We start from the raw sequence: 23,869 nt of genomic DNA, 5'->3' as shown, positions 1-23,869 counted from the left end.
GGGAGTCCGGGGGATACAAAACACGCAAAATACTAAATAGCGACATCAGTTAGGGGCTACAAAGGGCAAGGGCGTTAACATTCTTAGTACAAAATGGGTTTCGCAGCGTGCCCCGGTGAGTTCGAACAAAGCAAGCAAAATTGGTTCATAAAACCAACACCAACGGGGGGTGCCGTACCCGTTTGCGGAAACCGAGTCGACGTTGAAACGAAAATAAACAAAAACCGGACTGTCGCGCCGCTAATTCCTAAAATTTATTAAAACGCAAGCAATTAGAGGCCGTCCAGGAAATATGCTAATGCCCGAACCGTCAGGGTGGATATTTTTTAATTCAATTTTTCATGGTGATGTACGCACAAAAAGAATATTGAACAATTTCAAAATATTGTTGCAATTATACGTACAGATTTACCTTTTAAGGGATTATAAATTTACCAGCTCTTTCACGTGATTTTATTTTAATTGAAATTTATGGAACATTTTTTATAATTTTCCGGCTCCTCCACCATTTTCTAATTCATAATATTTTAGTTTAATTTATATAGAATATATATACGTATAAAGAAAATATTGAACAATTTCAAAACATTGTTTTTATGGAAAATGGTTAAAACCTCAACCCGGTCAAAATGTTGCGAACGAATATTTTCCAACGCTTTTAATCGTTACCCCGTACACGATCTAGCTTTTGCCGTATTGAAATTGTATTATGCATAACCGAAATTGATTGATTCCGAAATTATTGTTATTTAATTTGGTTTGGTTTTGCTTTGTTATTTGTAGATTTGGCTTATTATTAAAATAAATTTAGGTAGAGGTTTAAAATGTAAATATGCTGATAAAATTTATTAACCGGTATAATAATTTAGATTAAAAAAAAACACCGCCTTTAAACAAAACCAGATTAAAGCATTTTAAAAGCTGTATCAAAAAAATTAGATTAAAGCTAGCTTTAAAAGGCTTTTTTGCTACATAAATGAAAAACAATCCCTTTTTTTTCTTTTCACTGATATCCAAAAAAAAAACAAAAAAAATTAATACATAATCATCAACCTTTCCATCTATCCACACTTTTCACAATCACACATTTAAATCTTCATCATCGACTAATTAGGAAGTCGCGAAACTTACATTATCCGGTTTCACCGTATGTTTGGGGTTTCGGGGAGCGTAAATCAGCGTCAGTTGTGTCCGATGTTGGAAACCGGAGGCATCGCGTTCGCGTATTACAGTTGGTACGACTGTTCGTTCTCTTCGCGTTCGCTGGTGGAACGCACTGCGCGAACGACCGACGAACACTGACCGAAAACCCAAACTTTGCGCCAAGTTTGGTAGATGCAGGGTGCGCGAAGGGACCGCAAAAGATAGATCTGGAACCACCAAAGTATCTTCGATTTATCTCCTAAAGATGGAAAGTCACTAAATACTAATTAAATTAAATTAGAAGTAATTACTCCTTATTACTCAGGTAGACAGTTATGAATTTAATTAATTAGTAATAAATGAAAATAAGACTTGAAACGAAAACTTACTAAAATTATTATGACCCAATTCTTAGAGGGTACTTAAATTCTTAAAAGTAGATTTAGAGAGTCAAGTATCTAATTTGATTAATTAATCAGTTTGTCCGTTTTGATATTAGGGAATTAAAGGTATCTTCCGTCCCTTATAAATATTTAATAAACTCAAATGGGCATTTCGTGTACATGAAACGTGCCCTGTTTCAGAGGTGAAATCTTATCGCTTATCAAAGTTATATGTCAACAAAGGGGGTTAAGTGCAATTAAACGTCAAAGTGCCATCACTATAAAAAAAGAAAGAAAGTAATTGAATCAATAGTTTTAAAAAGAACATATCAATCTATTTTTGTACAAAATACCAGGAAATTAAAGTAACTTTATTAAAAATCTCTACTCCACATTCCTGTACAGAAAGCTTTTTACCTTTGGTAGCTGTAGGTGAATTCTGTGGATTGAAATTTACACTTTTCTCAGTGGTTGTGTTACAAATAATGTACCAAAAACATCCAAAAAGGTTATTTATTTTCCGATGCTAGCTCAGGACAAAACCGGAATAATACTGTTATCCGATGCTGATTTCCTCAGGACGATTTGACAAAGTTATCCAATACTACCCAGTAAGGTTACATTGCGATCGTAATTTTAGCGTTATAAAGAGACGCTTAAAAGGAATTGATCGTGAAGAGACCTACAAAGTAAGCAAAAATGTTGGTGAAGCTAGTTCAAGCTGCAATTTTACAAGTATACTTCACGAGGAAAATTTTTCAATTGATTTCCATAACTGGTGAAAGAAATTTTATAAGACGAAAATTCTATCTTCAGACAAGAGTTCCTAAAATTAGGTTTGTGTACTTATGCCTTTTTTAAAACCATCGATTAAATTTGAGTTAAATCAACCAATTTAGACAATTTTTACGTATGTTAAATGAAATATTAAATTACATTTTGCAATATTTTAATTGTGGATATTGGTAGCTTTACTCACCCAGTTACATTTCTACTGCACACACGTTCATCTATACGTTCTCCATTGGACTATGTACATATATGGTAGTAATCAGAACCACAGCCTTTCTCAATATTTTCAAAAACCTTGAAATTACTTTACTATGTATACCTACATATAATAAAAATTGTTCTAATCAGAAAACTTCAAAATTGTCCTCTAACAGAGCACCTATTACAAAAAGCATACCGACCCAGATAAACCTATATTTTGCAATGTATTATGTTTAGATCTATTGATCTGTTTTGTAAGTCCCTAATACACCATTTTTGACTAGTTTATTGACACCGTGATATGTAATTGAGAATTAAAATTTGCAATTACTGGTGTAATGCATTTATATAATCATCATCTGGAGAAATAAAATTGTATGTATTATAAAATCAATCATACAAATATGTATTTATCTAATATGTATTTGTGTATAGTTTTAGTTCATCCAAATGACGATTCAAAACCGATTGAGAATAAATAAACAAATATGTACATTACACCAATACGTACAACTTTTAATACTCAAGTTTTATATACGCCTGGTAAATCATTTGTCGATCAGTTTAGGTCATTTGCAATTGTTGCAAACGGCGTTGTCGACTGCTCTATCAATTGAAATTACAAAATTTCCGACTGTTTTTCCAAACGCTGTTGTCTCTCGATTTAACTTTCGAAGAGCGAATTTTCCGACTTTATATGATGACATTGCTCTCATGGATTGGTCATTTTTAGAAGATGTAAACGACTAAATCGGTGCCTTGCACTCAACAGAAGCAAAACAATTATCCTCAGTGGTTCTCTAAGGAAATAATTAAAAACCTTAAAACTAAAGAGTACTATAGACACAAGTACAGAACTACCAAACAAACGTTCTATCTCGATCACTTCATTAGAATGAGATCACTAGTAAAAGAACAAATCGACGCTGCTTACAATTCCTTTTGGCAACATGCCTCTGATAATTTAAAGCACGATCCTAGTGATTTCTGGAATTTCGTTCGACTAAAGCAAGGTTTACTGACGCAATTCCCACGTTGCCAATGTTTAATATCCATCAGGTAACCGAGGAGGAGATAATTGCTGTAATGAGGGGTTTTAGCTCCAAACTCACAGCGGGTGAAGACCAAATACCTAGTTTTCTGGTACGTGATGTACGATTTGCGTTGGCTAAACCGTTGATTATTAATCGCTCTATAACTGCTTCGATTTTCCCTCAGAGATGGAAGTCAGCTAGAATCACGCCCGTATTTAAGAAAGGTGATAAGTCCTTGGTAACCAACTATAGACCAATTGCTATTCTATCGAATTTTGCAAAGGTATATGAGCAGATAATTTTTAATACAATTTATCGTCACACACAATCATATGTATCGCCTCACCAACATGGTTTTGTGCCTAAACGCTCGACAATAACTAATTTATGTTGTCTTACCCAGTACGTCGCAGAGGTAATGGATGTTGGTGGACAAGTCGACGTAGTTTATACCGATTTTGAGAAGGCCTTTGATCGCATTGATCACAGTATGTTGCTACAGAAATTGAGCTATTTTGGTATGTCTTCTAATTCATTAAATTTGATAAAATCGTACCTTGCTGATAGAGTATGTCGTGTTTTTTACAATGGATTTTATTCCGACGGCTACTCGCCTACATCTGGAGTTCCTCAAGGATCCAATCTGGGACCGCTGCTATTTGTTCTATATATAAACGATTTATTAGACTCGCTTACCTGTCCAGTGCTTGCTTATGCTAATGATTTGAAAATTTTTGTGGAGGTCAGATCATTGGATGACTCTAGGATGCTGCAGAACAACCTGGACATTATTCAGAAGTGGTGCAATTTCAATGCCCTTTCTTTAAGTGTCAGTAAATGTACTTACATATCATTTACAAAGAAGTTAAATAAAATCGACACAGTTTATATTGCGGCTTCCATACCACTAACAAGGGTCTCTACGGTGAAGGATCTGGGAGTGCTGTTTGACTCAGAACTTTCTTTCTTGCCCAATATTGAGGAGATGTGCTCTCAGGCTTGGAGAACTTTGGGTTTCATACTGAGGATCTTGGGTCGATTTGCTGATTTTGGTACCCTGAAAACGCTATTTATGGCTCTGGTGATCTCTCACCTCCAGTATGCCTCTGTAATATGGTACCCTATTTACACGTCACAACAACTAATGGTTGAGAAAGTCCAGCGTCGATTTCTCAAATTTTTGTCATATCGTATGGATGGTCAATATCCGCCTAAAGGAGTGAACTACTTAGATCTACTGCATCGCCACAAGCTTCCTTCTCTGCAGGATAGAAGAATGGTCCAAAGTGCCTCGTTCTTGCAAAAGTTGATGTGTGGTGAGATCGACTGTGCGTGGTTGTTGTCGCGAGTGAATATAGTGGTGCCGCGCATAAATTCTCGGTCCCATTTGTATTTTTATCCACCTTTATGCAGAACAAATGTCAAAAAAAGGGCGCCGATAACACATATGATCACGAACATGAACGATAGTTGTAAGCTAGAATGAACATTGCATTTTCTGTCTCTTTTCTTGCCTCTTTTATTTGATTGTATTATTATTTAGGTATGTATTATATGCATTTTAATTTCACTTGTAATTATATTGATGTACAATTTGTAATAATTTGTATATTTTTTGTATTTTGCCCTTAATATGGTGCGCTGTTGGGCAATAAAGTTTATTATTATTATTATTATTATTATTATTATTGTTAAAACTACGTGTTTATGTGCTTACTGTGTATCTCTTCTGATTTCCCCCTTTTTGTGCTAGAATTACGTATACAAATAATCCAGCTCATTAGACTGATTGACATTTTGCACTATCACTACTTCGAAGTTATTCGTATTATAATTGCTTGATGGATCCCAGACCATCTCAACATCGGCAACATTGATTGCCCGTTTTCGTCATAGACACCTCCATAAGGAGTTTGTGACGAATATAAACCGAGACAAATAGAAGACGAAACATGGCTCCACTTTCGCTTAAGAGGACAAATACTTAACCCGTCGAGAGATAGAGTACAACATTCATATCAGTACCTAGAAAGGGACTATTGCATCAAGAGTTAGGAAATAGGCAACCCAAGAAGCAACTATCCATCACCTCTTCTGAGCTCTCTTCGACAACGATAAAGAAGTATAAAATCAGGTTAAAACTCTACACGCCGACATCTACCTTCTCTTCGATGGTTTATGCCTGGCGGATCTTAAAGATAATCTAACAACCCGTCGTTAGACTAGTTAAAGGCGGTTGTTACGCTGCTTGGTATCTGTATGCCGAGAGAATACACATCTAGGTGTCACAACTAGTGACTCTTCCGTTACGAAGGACGCCAATTACACAAGGAGGACACTATATATCGTTTAAAGATAAATTAATAAAAATTTAAATCTTAAGGTGCTCCACCAAAAGGTACTACACCTATACATTTACCAAGAATAAACTTCATTCAATTAAAATTTAATCTAAATGATTAATAGATAAATACAATTTACCAACGACTTTCTCTACCTCCCCTTTCCCTTCCATAAGCGTTGATTTTAAAGCAATTAAAATACGCAAAATAAATTATTTAACTAAGCAACGCTTTAAATACTCTAAAAATCAATTGGCAAACTAATAGATTAATATTTTTATATTCTTTATTTTTTTTTTATTATTTGTTTAATTATTAATAATTATTACACTAATTCAATTTATTTTTTATCAATAAAACACACGGCACATTCATTTAAAATTTTCCACCACTCATCACACTTATCAATGTTTTTAACATCTTCTTCCAAATTCGGCCATACCATACCTTTAATCAGCATTCTATTCTGTAATCTACATCTCTCTTCAAATTTGTTCTTGTATCTAAATAAAACATGCATCGAGCTTCCACTTTCATCACCGCACAAACACAGAGGAGATTCAAATTTTCCAATTCTATTTAAATACTCCTCAAAATTGCCATGACCAGTAATTAACTCAACAGTTTCGGGTTTTAAAAATCTATCTACCCTACCAACTCTAGGTATAAACTGGTAAGTCAACCTGCCAGTCACTGAGTTATCCCATCTATCTTACCATTTTTTTCAACATAAATTTCCTTATCCTATTTTTTACTGATCTCTTAGAAATCACGTTAAAATCAAATTGTAAATTTTCGCAGACCGAAGCTTTTTTAGCTAACTGATCCGCTCTTTCATTACCCCTGATTCCAGAGTGACCCTTAATCCAAAAGAAATCAATATTACTACTTGAATCATTAATTAAATTTCAAGTATCCTTTTGCAAAATAGATGGTTTCGTCATGTTCTTAAGGCCTTCCAAAACTGAAATACTATCACTATACAATTCACACTTAACTATCTTTTCTTTAATAATATATTTAATTGCACTATTCACTGCCAATAATTCCGCATGATAATTATCACATAACGCACCTAATTTAATTTTTTCAAAATAAACTTCAACACCATCACAAAAAACAACAAACGCAGCACCAACACAATCCTTACACTTAACACCATCTGTAAATAATTGGATTCCTTTATTCAAAACAATTTTCCTTGACTTAAAATCCATAATATCCCTCTTCGCAGGATGAATATCCGTTAAGAATTTAGCTTCCTTCTCTATTTTATCATGGTTAATATCTACTCCAGTAAATAACCGTAGATCCTGATCATTTAAATTATATAAATTTTGCCAAAGTGCAATTTCTTTGAATCTCACATCTGCTGGTAAAAGCCCTGATAATACACCAAAAGCATCGTTCGATACTGTGCTAAATGCCCTAGCTGCTTTCAAGCCTAACACTCTCTGAACACTAATTAATTTGTTCCTACTTTTAACATCTTTAATTTTGTTTTCCCAAATTGACGCAGCATAAAACATACATGGCTCAACAGCACCTTTATAAATAACTGATGCTGCTTTGCCATTTAACCCCCAAGAAATGTTAGCTGTTGCACCAATCTTATTAGAAATTTCTCTACCTTTTTTTGTTACAAAATCTAAATGGTATTTAAAATTTAATTTAGTATCTAAAAAAACTCATAAATATCTAACTACATTTTTACAAATAATTTTATTACCATCTAATAAAATATTTGGATATCTTTGATTTGGTTTACCAAAGAAAATAGCTTCCGATTTAGAAGCATTAAATTTTAATTTACAATTAATACTCCAAATTTTTAAATTTTCTAACGCGATATTCGCTAATTTTGAAATATTTTTATATTGTTTACTTTTTACCAAAAGAGTTGTATCATCGGCAAAAGACACAACTTCACAAGGAGGACAACGAGGAAGGGATAGTTAAACTCAAATGGAGGTAAAATCTGTTATTTCTTTCATATATTAATAGCTCCTATTAATAGATTTAAGAGGGTCAAAGAAGTTGAAAAAAGCAATCAGACGCAGCAGATAAGAAACTAGAAAGGATCAGGGCAGACCCCAATACTCCAGTCTCCGAAGGATATGTCAAAAACACTACAGAACGCTGAGAAGGTAGAATTACGGGTAGTTCAGTCCAATAATAAAACACATCTTGTGTGCCTGACCACCTTAATTCAACCTCAGACTGTCGGGGAGGAATGATTCACCACAGATGAGCTTTTTGGAATTCCCTGGTCTGCATTCACTTACTCGCTTATCTGATAACTGCAAGCAGACAGGGATTATGATGAACTAGCCTTATGCCTGTAAACAGCCAACTTTATACCTAAGACTTTTCCCGAAGTATTTTAAAATAGCCTCTTTTTGTTTGTTAGAAATGCTATGTGATAAAATAAATCGTTATATGTATGAAGCATACCATTAGAACCTAATCAACATGCTTACAGCCAAGGCAAGTCCACTTTGACAAATGTTTACTGAGTGATCAGTTTCGTTGGCGGTGCACTTGACCACAAAGGGTTTGGAAGTGTGAGAATTTTTTTTGGGGTTAACGCGGATTTTTTGATTAAATCTCCTTCTCGCCCATTTTTTTCTCATACAATTTGTCTCAACAATAGTTATAAGAAACTAGTATGGTAATGCAGTCCTTACAAGATACATTGGGAGTTGGTGTGGTAAACAATCTATTTCTGTCAACCCCGAAAAGACAGATATGGTTCATTTTCACGCGTGCTGGTAAAATAAACAGCAAGTAAAACGTTTTGAATTTGTTTCGGTTTCCTCTCTCGGACAACAAAACGGGTAAGACCTCGGAGAGGAATGATAGTAGCGGAATACACCAGTATTGCGATAGAAGTGTGCGATAACTGCTTTCATAACTGCTTGTATCTCACATATGATTTTGCAAGTATTAAATCCAACAAATTCTGCAGAAATTCCCAAGCTGAACATTTTAGCTCTGATTTCAAAATCATTATCTCTTCCAAAAGAATAAAATCATTTGGCAATAATTTCTAAAAATTACAATGTAATCTATTCCACATAGATCTTTGTAAGAATTATCTTATTTGAAAAATGTTCTAAAATGTCGTCAATTCTTTCTATATAATATTTTTTTCAGATTTTAATTATCTGTAATTAGTAATAGATACTTGCAATTAAAATAGAACTATGCCAAATAATTGTGGGTGGTAACTACCGCCCATCCGCATAGATGTTGATGCATGCGGTCGCACCTATCTGTCGAATCGATATTTTGCGAATTATTGAGCAACGATAATGCAGACTGCGGCGTGCGCGCCCGGCATTTCGGACATTTACCGTTTATGAATATGTAAGGGATTATCGAAATAATTGAAACACGTTGTGACGTAAACAGGCCTCTGCATACGCCGCCTCTGCCGCTGGTCCAGTTCGAATTTCGCTTTATCTAGCACCAGAAATTATTGCCTGACTGGCTAGGCCAGCTTTCCGATTTTCAAAAAGAATTCCTCAACTCGAATACTACGCCCTCGTAAATTACAGTCCAAACGCAAAGATATCTTATCAAATTTTATTATTAGAGAACAAAACGTTTTAACCAATTTAGAGCATTTTAAACTTAAAAGACTAAAGCGCATTCATTACAACTAACTATTTTCAGTTGAAAATAAATTAAAAGAAAAGTTCTTGCTGGTGGAATGGAAGTTTCGAAATCGATGCAGTTTACGCGTTTAAAAGCGTCCATGGCGGGTTCTCCCTTTAACTGCGGTAGTATTTCAAGGGAAAAGGACAGGGAATCCGTGAAACACCGCGGCCGTTTCAATTGCATACACCAGAACCTTCGCGGCTCAGTCCCTAGGTTTACTCCGGGCACATAAAACAGTATGGTTTAATTAAGGAGTCCCCCACCCGGACTCGTACACGGCCCCCGGTAATAAAATCATCTTGAAACCGGGCGACCAACGTTACACTAGTTTGTACCAGTTCTAAAACGACATATTTCAATACAACCTGGAATGATTACTTCTTTATTTTTGTGTGGTTTAATTGAAAGTAAAATGAAAAAATGTATAGATAAAACAATTACAAACGCTTTCTTCTTGAGTGGAATAAGAAAACGTAGAATAAATGTAATTAAAATTTCCAACTCATCAAGTTTTGTCATTTATACACAAGAGAAATTAATAAAAGATTTATGATGTGATTTTCAAATTAAATATTAAAACGTATGTAGTGTTCTGGTTTTGGAACTCGAGAAAGTTAAATTGAACGTACGTTGGATTGTACCTAATTAGTAATTGGATATTGTTGAGGAGTTTATCCAACTCTAGTGGAGAACTGAAAGCGTTAACAGACCATCGCATAACATTCTAACAAAGGTAATAAATTACTCAAAACTTGCTCGCAAATTGAATATTCCCATCATAAAACTATTACGATTTTAACGTGATAACAACTTTTAAAACGATGTTACATCATTTCCAAGGGTTTACGTTTTAGATGTACCACGTTGTCATCGCAGTCTATCTTTTAGGATCCTCCGTAGACGAAGAATATCTAAAATTGCAGGTGCACAAGCACGATATTCACAATTTACCGAATTTGCATGAATATATCTCTTAAAGAAGGAACGTGGAAGGAGCTCGGAATCTCACCGGGAACACACTTAATAACGGTGTGTAAGACGATTTGAATTTTAAATTTAGCGTTCATTTATCCACGCTGCTTTTTTTTTGGTTTTTCATTATTATTTTGTGTAGCGAGTTTCCGCCCACATAAAAACCAAAAAAAAAGTCGTAATGGGCACACTTTGTCGAATTGAAAAAGTTTCGTACGCTTATCGTCTCGGTATAATACTCCTAGACTGTTTCTAATATCCAATTTTCGGGTGCAATAAAGCCAAGCGATCGTTTCGAATACTATTTCTAGCTAGCTTAATTGCATTTAGCATAGCTTTGTTGACGTGCTACTTTGATAAGCGATAAGATTCTTACTTCAAGAATAAAGAGAAAATACAATTATAGACAACTCTCAACTATTTATGTGATCATCTGATTTCATGCTTTCTTCGGTACTTTCTCATAAATACAAAATGTTTCAAATATTTTCTCTGACTCAAACCCCAACAATAGTGTCTATTTTCAAACACAGTATTATTTGTATTTATATCACCAAAAAAAAAGCTTGTTTATTCAGGACTGGAACAAAACAAAAAAAAACAAAAATGAACATGATTTTTTTTTGGAACAAAATTTGTTTTCAGTTATCAACAATTGTGTACGTTAAAATTTGATGCTATCCTGCAATCAATGAACCATCGGATCGGAACACTGACAGTGCAATGCAAACGTGATTAGTTACAAGTGAGTTGCATTGGTCGGAGGGACTCAGATTTGGACAATAAATTTGCTGCACCCCCATGCGAGTGGCTACAGACGCGGTGGCGGCGGTAAAATAATGATCGACACCTGCCTAAATTGCCGGTATACACACGCGATATTGATTTCGAAACAAAACGACTGTCATAAACCGATCGGGCTGCCCTCCTCCTGCTCCGATTACGTTTTACTGCTGCACGCAAAAACGATTTATTGTCGTTTATTCGTCGCTAATCCGGATCCTTCCTGAAAAGGCCGAGTAAAGTTCAAGCTACCCGGAACGCTATATATTTTATTCCCCACTAGAATGCAAGTCTAGAGGTGAAACAGTATCGGGGTCTTTTTCATTAGATGGCATATGCGCAGTTTTTCACCTGAATTAAATTTAATTTGTCTAGCTTGGGAAATTTATTCGATTCTCGTAGTCTCTTCCCAGAACAAAACCATTCGTTTTCCTTCTTGTTTTATGTTACCTTTTTATTCTGTTCGTCCCCCATTTAAGTAACAAATGGAAACGTGGACATGACCAGTTCAAATCCAGATCACTTTTTTTTCAACGTAATTAATTCAAAAAGCCTGTTAAGGTATTAATAAGGCATTAACTTATTTATGTACGAATCCGCCACCTACAAATTACTAGTGAAAATAAACCTCACTGTTATATAGTTTACTGTATATTGAACTAAACAGAAAATTCAAAAATATTTTGCGATTTGTAAATAGAGCCCTTGCTGCATAATTAGTTAATAGCAAGAATATAAGAGGACTGCTACATCCTGAGAACAGGTATACTCCACGGACCGTTCGTGACGTCATGCATGGATAGACAACTACTGTAACAGAATTTACAACTCATTAATGAGGCTTATCTGGCCAATATGAATCTCCATATGAAAGTATTAAGAGACGACTACCGCAAAAAAAAACAGACAAGCTCTAATCGACGGATTAGACGTTATGTTGAAAATCACAAAAATTCAGAATCTGCCATCTGCAGCATCGTGAATAAGTGCTAAGCAATTTAATAATTACTTTAGCTAATCCTGTCATTCAATACAAACTAACATTGATCCATTGACCCTCTGGAAGAGCGATAACCACCCCGCGTCACAGGATACTTCCAATTCAGTGTCTTTTCCACGGTTGAGGTGAGAGATGTGATCGATAAAATAAAAAATAGCAAATCCTATGAAAGTTTTCAACAGTCAAAAGGTTCACTGTCCAGACAAACACGTGCACAGCTTAAGGTGCAATAGGGCTGTTAAGGTCAATCGATTAGAAAGACCGTCCTTCAAAAAATCGATAATCTAAATTAAATTGTTCGTAAATTGTTTAATTTTTGCAATAATTAATGTAAAAGTTTAAAATTCCCCATCCCCAACTCCAGATGACGTTTTAAGTAAGAAGAAAGAAATCACAGACGTTACATTCGCATCCGTTTACTTCTGTTTTCTTGTAGCGCATAAGATTCGTAGCATTGTCTCTCTCCAGTAATTTTATTGATTTTTATACGCTCCAATCGTACGCTCAAATCTGAGTGACGTATTTTGGAATTCGCGCCCTGTAGTTTCAAACTTTATTATTATTTTTTTAAACTAACAATAAGCCTCAGAATCAAAAATTTAAAAAAATAGAGTCAATCAATTTTAAAAAACTTTCGAATAAGCCAATAAAAAAAATACTAACGGCCCTATTATGGTGAAATGTTGTCGACAAAATTAACAGAATTTACTAATTATATGAACAAATTCTCTAGATTAGTTAATGCGAAGTAATATTTATCAACTCGGATATTGTTATAGTTTTAAAACTCGTGAAAAATTAAATTAATTAGGGAAATTGTAATCCTAGCCTCAAAATTTTATAGTGAACTTATCAAGAAAACTTTTCGTATTGAAGGTAAGAAGAGATTTTTAAAGTTTCAATCAACAAAACAATAAGTCATAAAAAAAATAACTTAACTTAGCCAATTTGTTTTTATGAAAACTTTGGAGGTCAAAATGAGGATATTATCTTCGTGACAGGAACAGTTGAATTCAGGATTGGGAACCAATCTTTCTCTTCTCCAGAAGAATGATTTCTACCAGGAAAGGAACCAATTGTTTTCTTTCACTCGTTAAACGTTGATTTAATTTATAATTTTGAAGAGCAAAAAAAATGCGTGCGTCTCTTCGGACAACAGAAACCACCATTATTGTTGATAAATTCCGTTGTTCGAATGTTAAATTTTCAAATAACGTCTCCTGATTGGTTAAATTCATCGGTTTGAAATTTGTACTTTAGTTTTTTCAATGTTACCAACTTTGACATTTGAAATATCTCTAATTTAATTTGTCAAATTATTATTTAAAAATTTTTTATTTATTTATAATTATGGGTGATATTTCCTAATTTTGATGCTCTTTTGAATCAATTTTCAAATATCGATTAATTTTCTTCTGATTTCAACGATAAATTTTCTAATATGTTCAAATTAATTTTGTAAATTTTCATCAAAATTTCATTATTCCATACAAATATTGATTATTTTCTTTGTTAACTAAGTTAAGGTTATCGTTTTCAATAAGTTTTGAACCGGGTAGATAAAGATTTAAATAAATAATTTTGAATAATTTAAATTGAGGTTATCTGATATCAAGAATTTTTAAAATTACTTCGTATCAACTTTACAAGTGATATCTTAGGATAAGAACATTAAAGAACAATGAAATGTATCGAAGTTCACTAGTGTATAGTATCTAACATTATTTTATAATATTAGATAACTCAATTAATTGTTTGTTACTGTTGTTGAAAGAATTGTATGTGATAAAGTAATGTTACAAGTAGTTTTTACTATCTACTAACTGTGCATAGCAGGGTTTTAGTTTGTACACCAATTATGTTTGTGATAAAACATAAAACTGATCATTTTCTGATGTCAAAATATCATAAATATCTTTGGTAAACTTATTCTTAAAGTTCTCAATAGATACTAATTATTCAATCACATCCCTCTTTTGAGATTCCAACTAGATTGAAATTGATATCATCTCTTATAGGATTGGAATCAATATTTTACTAACTGTTGCATAACATCAACACTCAATTAATGTATAGTGGACCCTAAAAAGTTGAGTGTACGCTACTACTTTCTAGATTTTCTATATCTCCAGATAGTACAGATTATAATACAATACTACAAAAATAACCAACTTTTAAAGATCCATATTTATTGACTTAAATCACAACATCCACAATTATTTTAATGAATTATTACAGATTATCTCAAATACATATTAAAGTTGACTAGGAATAGAAAAACGTTTTATAAAAAAATACTGCAATATTAAGATTATAAAGATTCAGACACAGATTGTCCATACAATTAAACACAATCCTTGAACATTTTTAGTTTCTTTCATTACAAACCTTCAATACAAACTAGTTTTTTTCATAATTCTCAAAAACTCTTCTTGATTAATCTCTCCATCTCCATCCCGATCGGCTTCTTCAATCATCTCCTGAAGTTCCTCATCAGTGAGATTCTCTCCGAGTTCTTTAGCAACTCTCTTAAGATTTTTAAAACTTATTTTACCGGTTTCGTCATCGTCAAATAATCGAAACGCTTTTAATATTTCTTCTTTCGAATCCTTTTCAGCCATTTTAATCGTCATAAGGTCTAAAAAGTCGTTGAACGATATCTTTCCAGTGCCGTCTTTATCGATTTCAGCAATCATTTTTTTAATTTCTTCTTTTCTTGGTTCGAAACCCAAGGCGCGAATCGCGACTTTTAGTTCTTTAGTATCGATGTGGCCGCTTCTTTCATGGTCGAACAGATCGAAAGCTTCTTGGATATCGTTTTTTTGTTCTTCGGTGAGTTCGAATTTCGGTAGGGAACCTTTTTTTCTCCCAGCAATTGATTTTTTTAATCCAGCTTGCGAAGTCTTAAAATATAAATTAAAGTAGATAAAGCTTATTTTATAATACACAAAAACCTTACCATTATGATTGAATTATGTCTGGGGTGTTTGGTCAATAAATTGAACTGATTATTTTGAAGTTTGTCAGTTGTCAGGTTATTTCAACCTATACAAATATTTTGTTTAGATTTTAATTAATAATTACATTTAGAGAAGTTGTTTTAAGATTATTTAATATTGCTAAAACGTAGTTATTAAAAAAATTTGGAAATTATTGATGGATTGAAATTTGACGTTTACGAATTTTTGAGGTTAGGTTATCTTTGACATGTAAATAATAAATTCTAATAATTAATATTTATTAATAAAAATGTAATCGTAGGTTATTTTTAAAGTTATCGATACAAAAGAAATGTAATTTAAAATAAAACTTAACTAAATAATTGCATTTTAATCCCCTCGATGGAGTCGCCATCTATTAATGACGTTCCTCACTTACATGACATTAATTCAAAAATTAATAAATCAAAATTTCTTTTCAAAATTTCGAAACATTTCTTATAATAATTTGTAATTTGCACTTAAATGATGTTCAAACATCTTTTATTACCGCAATAAACATAAATTTAATCATTAGGAACTTGTAAAAAATATTAAGTTATCACTTTAGTAAAACCACATTTTATCTAATCTCAATAGGAAATAATCGGGTTATAAACACAAATTTATCGAATTTTCCCTAAACCAAATAAACCGACAACATGTTTATGCTTTTATAGATGATGTTACAGTAAAAATACAAAGAAAAACACGAATCTGTCAAGTGTATTTCGTGTTGGTTAGATATCAGCTGTGTTTATCGATTTCGACCTAAATTCTAAATTTCAATGTGTTTTAAAACACATTATAATGGTTACTTAAGCTAATAAGGCTGATTAGATATGTAAATAGTTTTGCTTCACCGTTTCGCGACATTCCACAAAAGAGTAAGTATTAAATATACCCTGCCCATTTTTAATTTGAGGGTAATGAACTTGCTTATCAAAGAAATTGTTGTATTTGTGACCTTCATGAATCAGTTGTAGAAAAATTTTTAATACAACAGTGTTGAAAAAATGTCTTCGCAACTAAAGCAATTTATAAACTGCCGGATACTCAGGGATCATAAAATTATTAGAGAAGACTTTTGGATTAGAGATGGTAAAATAATTGACCCAGAAAAAGTATTTTTTGATGAAAAAATCCAAGCTAACCAACAGATCGATTGTAAAGGAGCCATAATTGCACCTGGTTTTATAGAATTACAGATAAATGGTACATTAAAATTATCAATATAATCAGAATTATTTGTTAAATATCCTTTAAGGTGGATTTGGTTATGATTTCTCAAATTTAAATGATACTCAAGAAGGAATTAATTGTGTGGCTAAAGGTTTATTAGCCCATGGAGTAACATCATTCTGTCCAACTGTTGTTACATCACCAAAAGAAATTTACCATACCGTTTTGCCCAAAATACAAAAACGAAAAGGAAATAAAGATGGCGCTACTATTTTGGGTGTTCATATAGAAGGACCATTTATTAACATTCAGAAAAAAGGAGCTCATCCAGAGCAGCATATCAAAACTTTCGAAAATGTACTTGTTTTATTTAATTTGAGAAGTGAAAATTATTTCTTTTTAATTTTAGGGGTTTGAAAGTGTTTTAGATATGTATGGAACCTTAGATCATGTTCAAATCATCACAATTGCGCCAGAATTAGAAAATTCTAAAATAGTCATTGAGGGATGTATTCAAAGAAATATTATTGTTTCTGTTGGTGAGTTAAGATTTTTTGACTTCATCATCAACCAATAAAAATAATCTTCACTGTGTTTAATTTGTATTTTTTCTTTAATATTAATTTTTATTTTCAGGTCATTCTATGGCTGATTTAAGCTCTGGAGAAGAAGCTGTTAAGAATGGGGCAACTTTTATAACACATTTATTCAATGCAATGTTACCTGTAAGTTTTTTATTCTCTCATATAGACAAAGTATACAAAGAAAGTATTGTAGTTATGTATAAATTAGGCATTGTAATGCATCATCATCAATGTTCTTTGTATCTATAAATGGATTTAATATTGTTTGTGGCTGAGGCATTGCAATTGATAATGTATCAACTCAAAACTAAGCAATGCATTGCAACGCCTAAGCCACAAGCGACTTTGACGAAAGCTAACATGATGAATTCATGACATCAAGTGATTAAGGAGGTATGCCACCTTGGAGACCTGAAAATAAAGATTTTTTTGCTGCATGGGGAAAAATGCTTTCTAAAAACGGGTTTTTATAAGCAGAATTTCTAGTTTTAAAAACGCATTTTATTTATTAACAGTAATTAAAATTGCGCCCGCTAGATGTCTGCAATGTTAGGCTTGCAAATCATGCAGGATTTCTCCTAAACCGGAAGTCGAATAATTAAATTTCGAGAACGATTAAATTTTTTCTAAACTCAAAAACTAGGGAACTCTGTAGGATTTTAAAAAAATAATCATTTTTACCAAAATGGTGCCAATTTTTCCAGAAATGTCATATTTATTGATAAAAAACATACGTAATTGTAAAAGAGACAACTTTAGATACATCGAAAAACGGCTATGTACTTCCCTAGAGTAAGATCAATAGAAGGTTGATCAATACGAAAAATTAAATATTTTCTTTCAAAGCCTCTAATCAGCGATTCCTACACCGTACATTTGTGCTTCTTAATAACTGAAGTCTGTCGGACTTTCCTATACCAGGTTGCTGCTTCGTATGTGATCATAGGTCTAACCACAGTCACATAGAGCCAGTACAGTCTTTCAAGGGTAAGACCCCATAGAATAACAACAAAACTTAACTAAGATAACTTACAACATATTTATATATTCTACGTAAAAAAAAAGTCTATCATTTTGGTTGGAGTTGCACATTTTCTATTTTTGTTTAATTATCTGACGTATTTTGCGCAGGTTTAAAAGTCAACAAAGTCCGAAGATTCTTGCTGCTCAAAATAGTCTAGTACAACATTCGCAGCTTCTTCAGTCTCCCGGTTCGTTACCCGGTTGACTAATACCATGTTATCAATTTTTTTGTCTCCACTCTCATTTTCGGATGAATAAGGCTGCGTTGTACTAGGTTCCCAAAACTTCTTCAACTATATCGTCGTTGTTAAGAAGCTGATACTCTGGCTCATTTTCGTCACATTGGATCCATTTTTCGATCTCATTATCATCAGTTCCCTTGAACTCATTGGCGTTCTGTACTAATGCAATTAGTTCAGATTTAGTTGTTTCTTCCTCACTAGATGCTAAGACAATGCTTTCATCTTCCTCAATTGTCATTATATTGTTAAAAGCTTTTTTAATAGTCGTATCTGTCACTCCACTCCATGCATTTGCCACTGAAAATTGCATCTTTGATCGTCAACGATTTCCAAAGCTTCATCAGGTCAACTTCATACAACAAATTCATCATTAATTCTTTTCGGTAAATGCCTATCATTGTCTGAATGACACCTGATCCATTGGTTGTTCAATTGATGTAACATTAGGTGGAAAGAAAAGAACAAAAAAATTTACATCGGCAGACCTTAGAATTGCTTAATTGGGATGAGAACGAGCATTGTCCAGAAGAAGGGCCTTTTGAGGCAACGTTTCCTTCTTCAAATACGACTTTACTTCGGGAATAAACTTCAAATGAATAAACTTTTTATTTTTGTTTAAAATCTCTAGTTTTTGACCAGTTTCCGGCGATCGATTAGAAATAAAAAAAAATTTATGAAAATTTTATGGCATGGATAATCCGCAGCCTGGATAATCCGCGCACGGATAATCGGGGTTCTACTGTATATAGAAAGTTCATCAATTAATTTCCCCGTTAATTCTTTCGCCTCCTAGACCTGTTCCTTTTCTTTCAATTTTGTAAATATGGGTACGTATTTCGCTTTTGCACATAATCGATGTATTCTTTTTTTGTCACTCTAATATTTTCGTAAGGTTTGGAGTCCATAATACCTTTGAAACTTTTGCTGTGTCCGTGTCCTATTTAAAAACAGTACTTCAAATTATCCTTTTCTTCGGATCGTTAAAACATCTCTATCACGAAATCCACTTTCATTTTTCCTGAAGATCCGGTATGGTTTATATCACATTTTACTTTATGACCCAATCTTCGTATTCTGCAGTGTCTTCTTTACCTTTCCAGTAACTGCACTTTTTGCAAATTTTTGACTTTATTTCCAGATTTTACCCGTACCATCCAATCAATGTGGTTACACCAGTAGAGATGAAAATCCCCTCTTCTTCCATATTCTGTCACCAGAAACTGTTATTCCTCCAACTTGGTTGTCCTGAATGGATGATTCTGGTTCTTTTCTGGTTGCGTTCAAAAAACATTTGTCACACACGGCTCTTGTTGCAAGTGCAATTTTCGCAATTACTTTATTGTAAAAAGAATGAAGAACTTGCTTTGAACACATAAAAGGGGAAAACTTAATCATAAGATTATCATAACAAATATTAATCTTCGATTGATGTCATAGGTATGATTGTCTATTAAAGGGCAAAATAATGTATAACGCGGCGAGCACGTATCACATATACACGTTGAAACCTAAACCACGTTGAGATGTTTCTAAAAATTTAATTTTTGATCCACATTCTTTGCAAACAACAACGTTGGAAAGTGCATTAAAAACAGAATCAAAATCAATGAAATGGTATCCAAATGCTGCATCAACGTTGACGTTGTAGTCATCTTCGATTATTTTTAACTTCTTGGCTGCACTGATCACACACTCTCACTTTGATGCTTCAGAATATGACGATTGAAAGGTTTTTTGCCACGTAGTGTACGTCTCACTGCACGACTTGAAGAAGCTTGCATTCCTTTGTTACCACCCATACTTGCAAATGTATTATATGCACTTCGTAAACACTACTCGTTGTTAACTTTCGCCGTTGAAATGTGCGAAAAGCAATCTCAATGTCTAACTAATGTCAAAATACCTACATATATATAATCGAGTAAAAAGGAAAGACAAAAAAGTTATAGGTAGCTTGGAATTTCCAATTAGACAGAAAAACATGAGAATAGACTGTCTACAATGAGAATCCATCTGTCAATGGATTCTCATTGTAGACAGTCTAAAATACACTTTAAACAAAAAGAATTTCAAAGGTGGCACACCCCCTTAATACCATATGCAACTAAAGCTAGGTAATACATTATGGCAGTAATGGCATTATTTGTATTGTCTCGGCTGTAAGCACTTCGATATAATTGAGCGAACACATTGATTATCTAGCTGAGGTTTAATCGAAGTCACTTGCGACGGAAGTATAGCTATGCGTTGATCAGTTTTGAGTGGATGTGGTATTTTATTGTGCCTTGGTCGCAAGCGATCTTAGCTTAATCAGTTAATGTAGATTTATTAAGTTTGCTTTAACAGAGACAAACAATCGCATAGATGCAATAGTAGATATTGCATTTATGCAAAACTACTTAAGACTGTGACATCAACTGATTAAGTATTACAATTAATGCCACATCCATACAAAACTTGTCAAAACATTGCAATGCTTCAAGAGCAAACGACCTCAGTTTAACTTAAGGCATAAAATTTGTGAAAAAAAAACTTTAGTTAATACTATATCCATAAAAAACTAGTTATCACATACCATAATGCCTTGGCTACAAGTCACCTCAGCTAAACTCAGTGTAGAGAATGTGTGATTTTGTGTGATTAGGATTAAGTTGTAAGCAATCGATACTAAACTTGACAACACAAATCGCAGTGGTTCATATATATTATGTAACTTAACATGATGTTATATATAAAAGATTAAACATTAATCTTCAGCTATAATGAAATTACTCTCAATTACTAGCCACTTTGTTATACGAAAATTCATTAAGGTTGAGTTTAGGCTACCCTAGTTAATTAAAATTTGTTAAGTTAATTCTAATTATTATTTTTTTAGTTCCATCACCGAGATCCTGGTTTAGTAGGATTATTAACATCAGATCAACTACCGGAAGGAAAAACCGTTTATTTTGGAATCATTTCTGATGGAGTTCATACTCACCCTGCTGCTTTAAGAATTGCTCATAGAGCGCATCCAAATGGTAAAAAAAATTAATAAATTGTTTTATTATATTACTTATTGATATTTATTCATATCAGGTTTAGTTTTGGTGACAGATGCAATTTCTGCTATGGGTTTAGCACAAGGAAAACATAATATTGGTCAATTAGAAATTGAAATTCGCGATAATAAAGCGTACATTGCAGGAACTGATACTTTATGTGGCAGTATTGCTACTATGAATAAATGCGTACAAATTTTTATGCAATCAACTGGTAAATTAAAAATAATTATTAAAAAAACAATCAAATAAATCGTTAATTTTAGGATGTTCTAAAGAATACGCTTTGGAAACTGCAACTTTACACCCAGCTCAAGTACTTGGGATTACTGACAAAAAAGGGACTTTAAATTTTAATGCAGATGCTGATTTTATAATTTTAAATGACGATTTAGATGTACTCGAAACTTGGATTGCTGGAGAATGTGTGTATAAATAATGTTCTTAATTTTAATATGTAAAAAAATAATTATTATTTAGGTGCTAAATAAGGTGTGTTTATAAAAAGAAGTTGTAACATTTTATATTTAACACAAAATCTAATATATATCAAAACAATTTGATTTATTAACCCTCTTGAGTTTTAACACTTCCATCAACCATACCAAAATAAGCTTTTTTAGCCATACCAATAAACAAACCAGTTTCGACAACTCCCGGGATTTGAATAATTTCTTTATTAACCGCTTTCCAATCTAAGGTTTGATCAAAATTTTTCCAATCCAAAATAAAATTACCATTATCAGTAATAATCGGCCCTGCTTTCATGACAGCCATTCTCAACACAAATTCCCCACAAAATTTCGATTTAAGTTTATTTTTAACAGGAGCATAAGACATGGGAACAACCTCAATTGGAATTCCTTTCTTGTATTGATCTCCTAAAGCTCTTGAATTTTTAGTATAATCCGCAACAATAACAAGTTGTTTAGCACAACTAGCAACTATTTTTTCTTCTAATAAACAACCTCCACCTCCTTTTATTAAATTTAAATCAGCGTCAACTTCATCCGCACCATCGATACAAACATCCAAAACTGGAGTTTGTTCTAAATCGCTTACTGGAAGTTCATATTTAATTAATAATTGCCTCGTTTGGAATGATGTAGGAACGCAGGTAATATTTAAATTTTCTTTTTGAACCCTTTCCGCTAATCTATCAATCGCGTGGACTATCGTTGAACCACTTCCAACTCCAATTTTGCAACGATTAAAAACGTACTCATTTACAGCCGTTTCGGCCGCTTTCTTCTTTGCCGCAGATAAATCACTCATCTTCCTTAATGATATTATCGAATTGAAGTTTAAACAATTACACTCCTTAATAAGACTTCTTAATGCCGGCTTTAAAAAGAAGTTGTTAAAAAACATGTGGATTTACAACAACAACCGAAAAGCGCATGCCCCAAGAAATTATCTTTAAAAGATGGTTTTAAATTTGTTATCGTTTGTTGTAAAAAATAAAATCTTACCAATTTTGTGTATCATTATGAGCCAAATTTCAAAATAAGGTGATAATTTAATTTTTTTAATAATTTTAGGTTATGTTAATTTGACGTTTGAATGTTCTTACAAATTGAAGTGACCTCTTTCGGTGAAATGTTAAATTCTATTTATACTTTAGAAGCTTTTTTTAATAAACGAATTCATTAATTAAAATTGATTTCTATATCTACGTTCTATATGTTTAATAATAAATAATGCATTAATTTATAATGTTTTAGAAAGAAATTAGAAAATTGGAGGTGACATCTATTGATAAAATTTTTAATAATATGATTTGTTATAACGTGTATAGGTGGCTCTATAAAATAAAAGAACTTTTGAACCTTTTGAATATTTTGAAATATAATGTTTAAAGTCAATTCAATTTTATTTATTGGTTTAAATTAATAATTGGAAATAGATTCTGTTATAGCTAAAATTAATTTAAATTTAAAATGAGTCGAATTCAACAATAAAATCTCGGTTGGAAAATAAAGTTTTAAAATAAATAATAAAAAATAAACATATAAAGCTAATATATATAAATATCTATAAAATGGGTTTTGTAAATGTCGTTATTTATGCGTTTATTTGGAAAGCTGCATGAAAGTTTATTGTTCGCGTCAGAATCGAAATAAAGCGGCGCACCGATTTTGAGTTAAAGCTTTACGTATTTTTATTTTTTTATTGGGGCAAAGTGTCAAATGCTGTGGGGCTACGTTCGGGACCGGCCGATTTCTGTAAAATATGGCACGGGGGATTTCATAAACTCCCCTCGAACCCGTTTTATAAAACATAACGAGAGAACATGACGCGTGGATGGAACACGCAGTTTCGAACGATAATTAATAACTACCACCCAATAATATTCGTACTGTACATTGTATTGGAATACAGTGTATATTGAAGGGGTGTTGGGTGTTTTTAGGGTGGAGTTGTTCGTTCTGTATAGCGGCCACATTAATCTAGCTTTAAATTGATTTAAACGTTTAAATATATTCGTATATCCCGCATCAGT

The 23,869-nt window shown here is 32.9% G+C and overlaps 5 protein-coding genes across 8 annotated transcripts in view; 1 reads left to right on the top strand and 4 right to left on the bottom strand.

Annotated features, from left to right (window-relative positions):
• The window catches only part of LOC111418118 (chondroadherin), an 83,357-nt gene extending 82,082 nt beyond the window's left edge, over nt 1-1,275 (bottom strand). For both annotated transcript variants that reach the window (XM_023050576.2, XM_023050575.2), the window contains exon 1: nt 1,132-1,275. The gene's annotated coding sequence lies outside the window, so the exon portion shown is untranslated. The remainder of the gene's footprint in view (nt 1-1,131) is intronic.
• Nucleotides 1,276-6,803: 5,528 nt separating this feature from the next.
• Nucleotides 6,804-10,625, bottom strand: LOC139432140 (uncharacterized). The gene is made up of 3 exons (XM_071200497.1): nt 10,568-10,625; nt 7,625-7,750; nt 6,804-7,573 (listed from the first exon to the last, which is right to left on the bottom strand). The coding sequence occupies exons 1-3, from the start codon at nt 10,623-10,625 to the stop codon at nt 6,804-6,806; spliced, it is 954 nt and encodes a 317-aa protein (XP_071056598.1).
• Nucleotides 10,626-14,617: 3,992 nt separating this feature from the next.
• On the bottom strand, nt 14,618-15,500 carry LOC111418085 (uncharacterized). Its single transcript, XM_023050531.2, has 2 exons — nt 15,273-15,500; nt 14,618-15,216 (listed from the first exon to the last, which is right to left on the bottom strand). The coding sequence occupies exons 1-2, from the start codon at nt 15,273-15,275 to the stop codon at nt 14,704-14,706; spliced, it is 516 nt and encodes a 171-aa protein (XP_022906299.2). The 5' UTR covers nt 15,276-15,500; the 3' UTR covers nt 14,618-14,703.
• Nucleotides 15,501-15,933: 433 nt separating this feature from the next.
• On the top strand, nt 15,934-21,937 carry LOC111418093 (N-acetylglucosamine-6-phosphate deacetylase). 3 transcript variants are annotated; one of them, XM_023050539.2, is made up of 8 exons: nt 15,934-16,178; nt 16,272-16,506; nt 16,559-16,830; nt 16,883-17,012; nt 17,110-17,198; nt 21,201-21,345; nt 21,404-21,580; nt 21,633-21,937. In XM_023050539.2, exons 2-8 carry the CDS (start codon nt 16,308-16,310, stop codon nt 21,803-21,805), a joined length of 1,185 nt encoding a protein of 394 aa, XP_022906307.2. In that variant the 5' UTR covers nt 15,934-16,178; nt 16,272-16,307; the 3' UTR covers nt 21,806-21,937. The 3 variants fall into 3 exon arrangements, with proteins under 3 accessions (XP_022906307.2, XP_022906309.2, XP_022906308.2); XM_023050541.2 differs by having other exon boundaries at nt 15,980-16,217; XM_023050540.2 differs by having other exon boundaries at nt 16,006-16,178; nt 16,278-16,506.
• LOC111418094 (Ribose-5-phosphate isomerase) lies at nt 21,874-22,924 on the bottom strand. The gene is made up of 2 exons (XM_023050542.2): nt 22,839-22,924; nt 21,874-22,783 (listed from the first exon to the last, which is right to left on the bottom strand). Exon 2 carries the CDS (start codon nt 22,735-22,737, stop codon nt 21,934-21,936), a length of 804 nt encoding a protein of 267 aa, XP_022906310.1. The 5' UTR covers nt 22,738-22,783; nt 22,839-22,924; the 3' UTR covers nt 21,874-21,933.
• Nucleotides 22,925-23,869: the final 945 nt, after the last annotated feature.

Source organism: Onthophagus taurus, chromosome 11 (genome assembly GCF_036711975.1).
Source record: "Onthophagus taurus isolate NC chromosome 11, IU_Otau_3.0, whole genome shotgun sequence".
In the NCBI taxonomy this organism is placed as follows: Eukaryota; Metazoa; Arthropoda; class Insecta; order Coleoptera; family Scarabaeidae; genus Onthophagus; species Onthophagus taurus.
This window is presented reverse-complemented; position numbering and strand designations above follow the sequence as displayed.

Excerpts from the sequence above, each read along its gene's own strand:
- LOC111418094 (XM_023050542.2), bottom strand. The coding sequence starts at position 22,737 with ATGTTTTTTAACAACTTCTTTTTAAAGCCGGCATTAAGAAGTCTTATT.
- LOC111418093 (XM_023050539.2), top strand. The coding sequence starts at position 16,308 with ATGTCTTCGCAACTAAAGCAATTTATAAACTGCCGGATACTCAGGGAT. Across the intron at positions 17,199-21,200 it reads TATTCAATGCAATGTTACCT|TTCCATCACCGAGATCCTGG; the intron begins GTAAGTTTTTTA and ends TTATTTTTTTAG. Across the intron at positions 21,581-21,632 it reads AATTTTTATGCAATCAACTG|GATGTTCTAAAGAATACGCT; the intron begins GTAAATTAAAAA and ends CGTTAATTTTAG.
- LOC139432140 (XM_071200497.1), bottom strand. The coding sequence starts at position 10,625 with ATGAACGCTAAATTTAAAATTCAAATCGTCTTACACACCGTTATTAAG. Across the intron at positions 7,751-10,567 it reads CGTTATTAAGTGTGTTCCCG|CGAATATCGCGTTAGAAAAT; the intron begins GTGAGATTCCGA and ends TTTCAAAATTAG. Across the intron at positions 7,574-7,624 it reads TCCAAATATTTTATTAGATG|ATACTAAATTAAATTTTAAA; the intron begins GTAATAAAATTA and ends GAGTTTTTTTAG.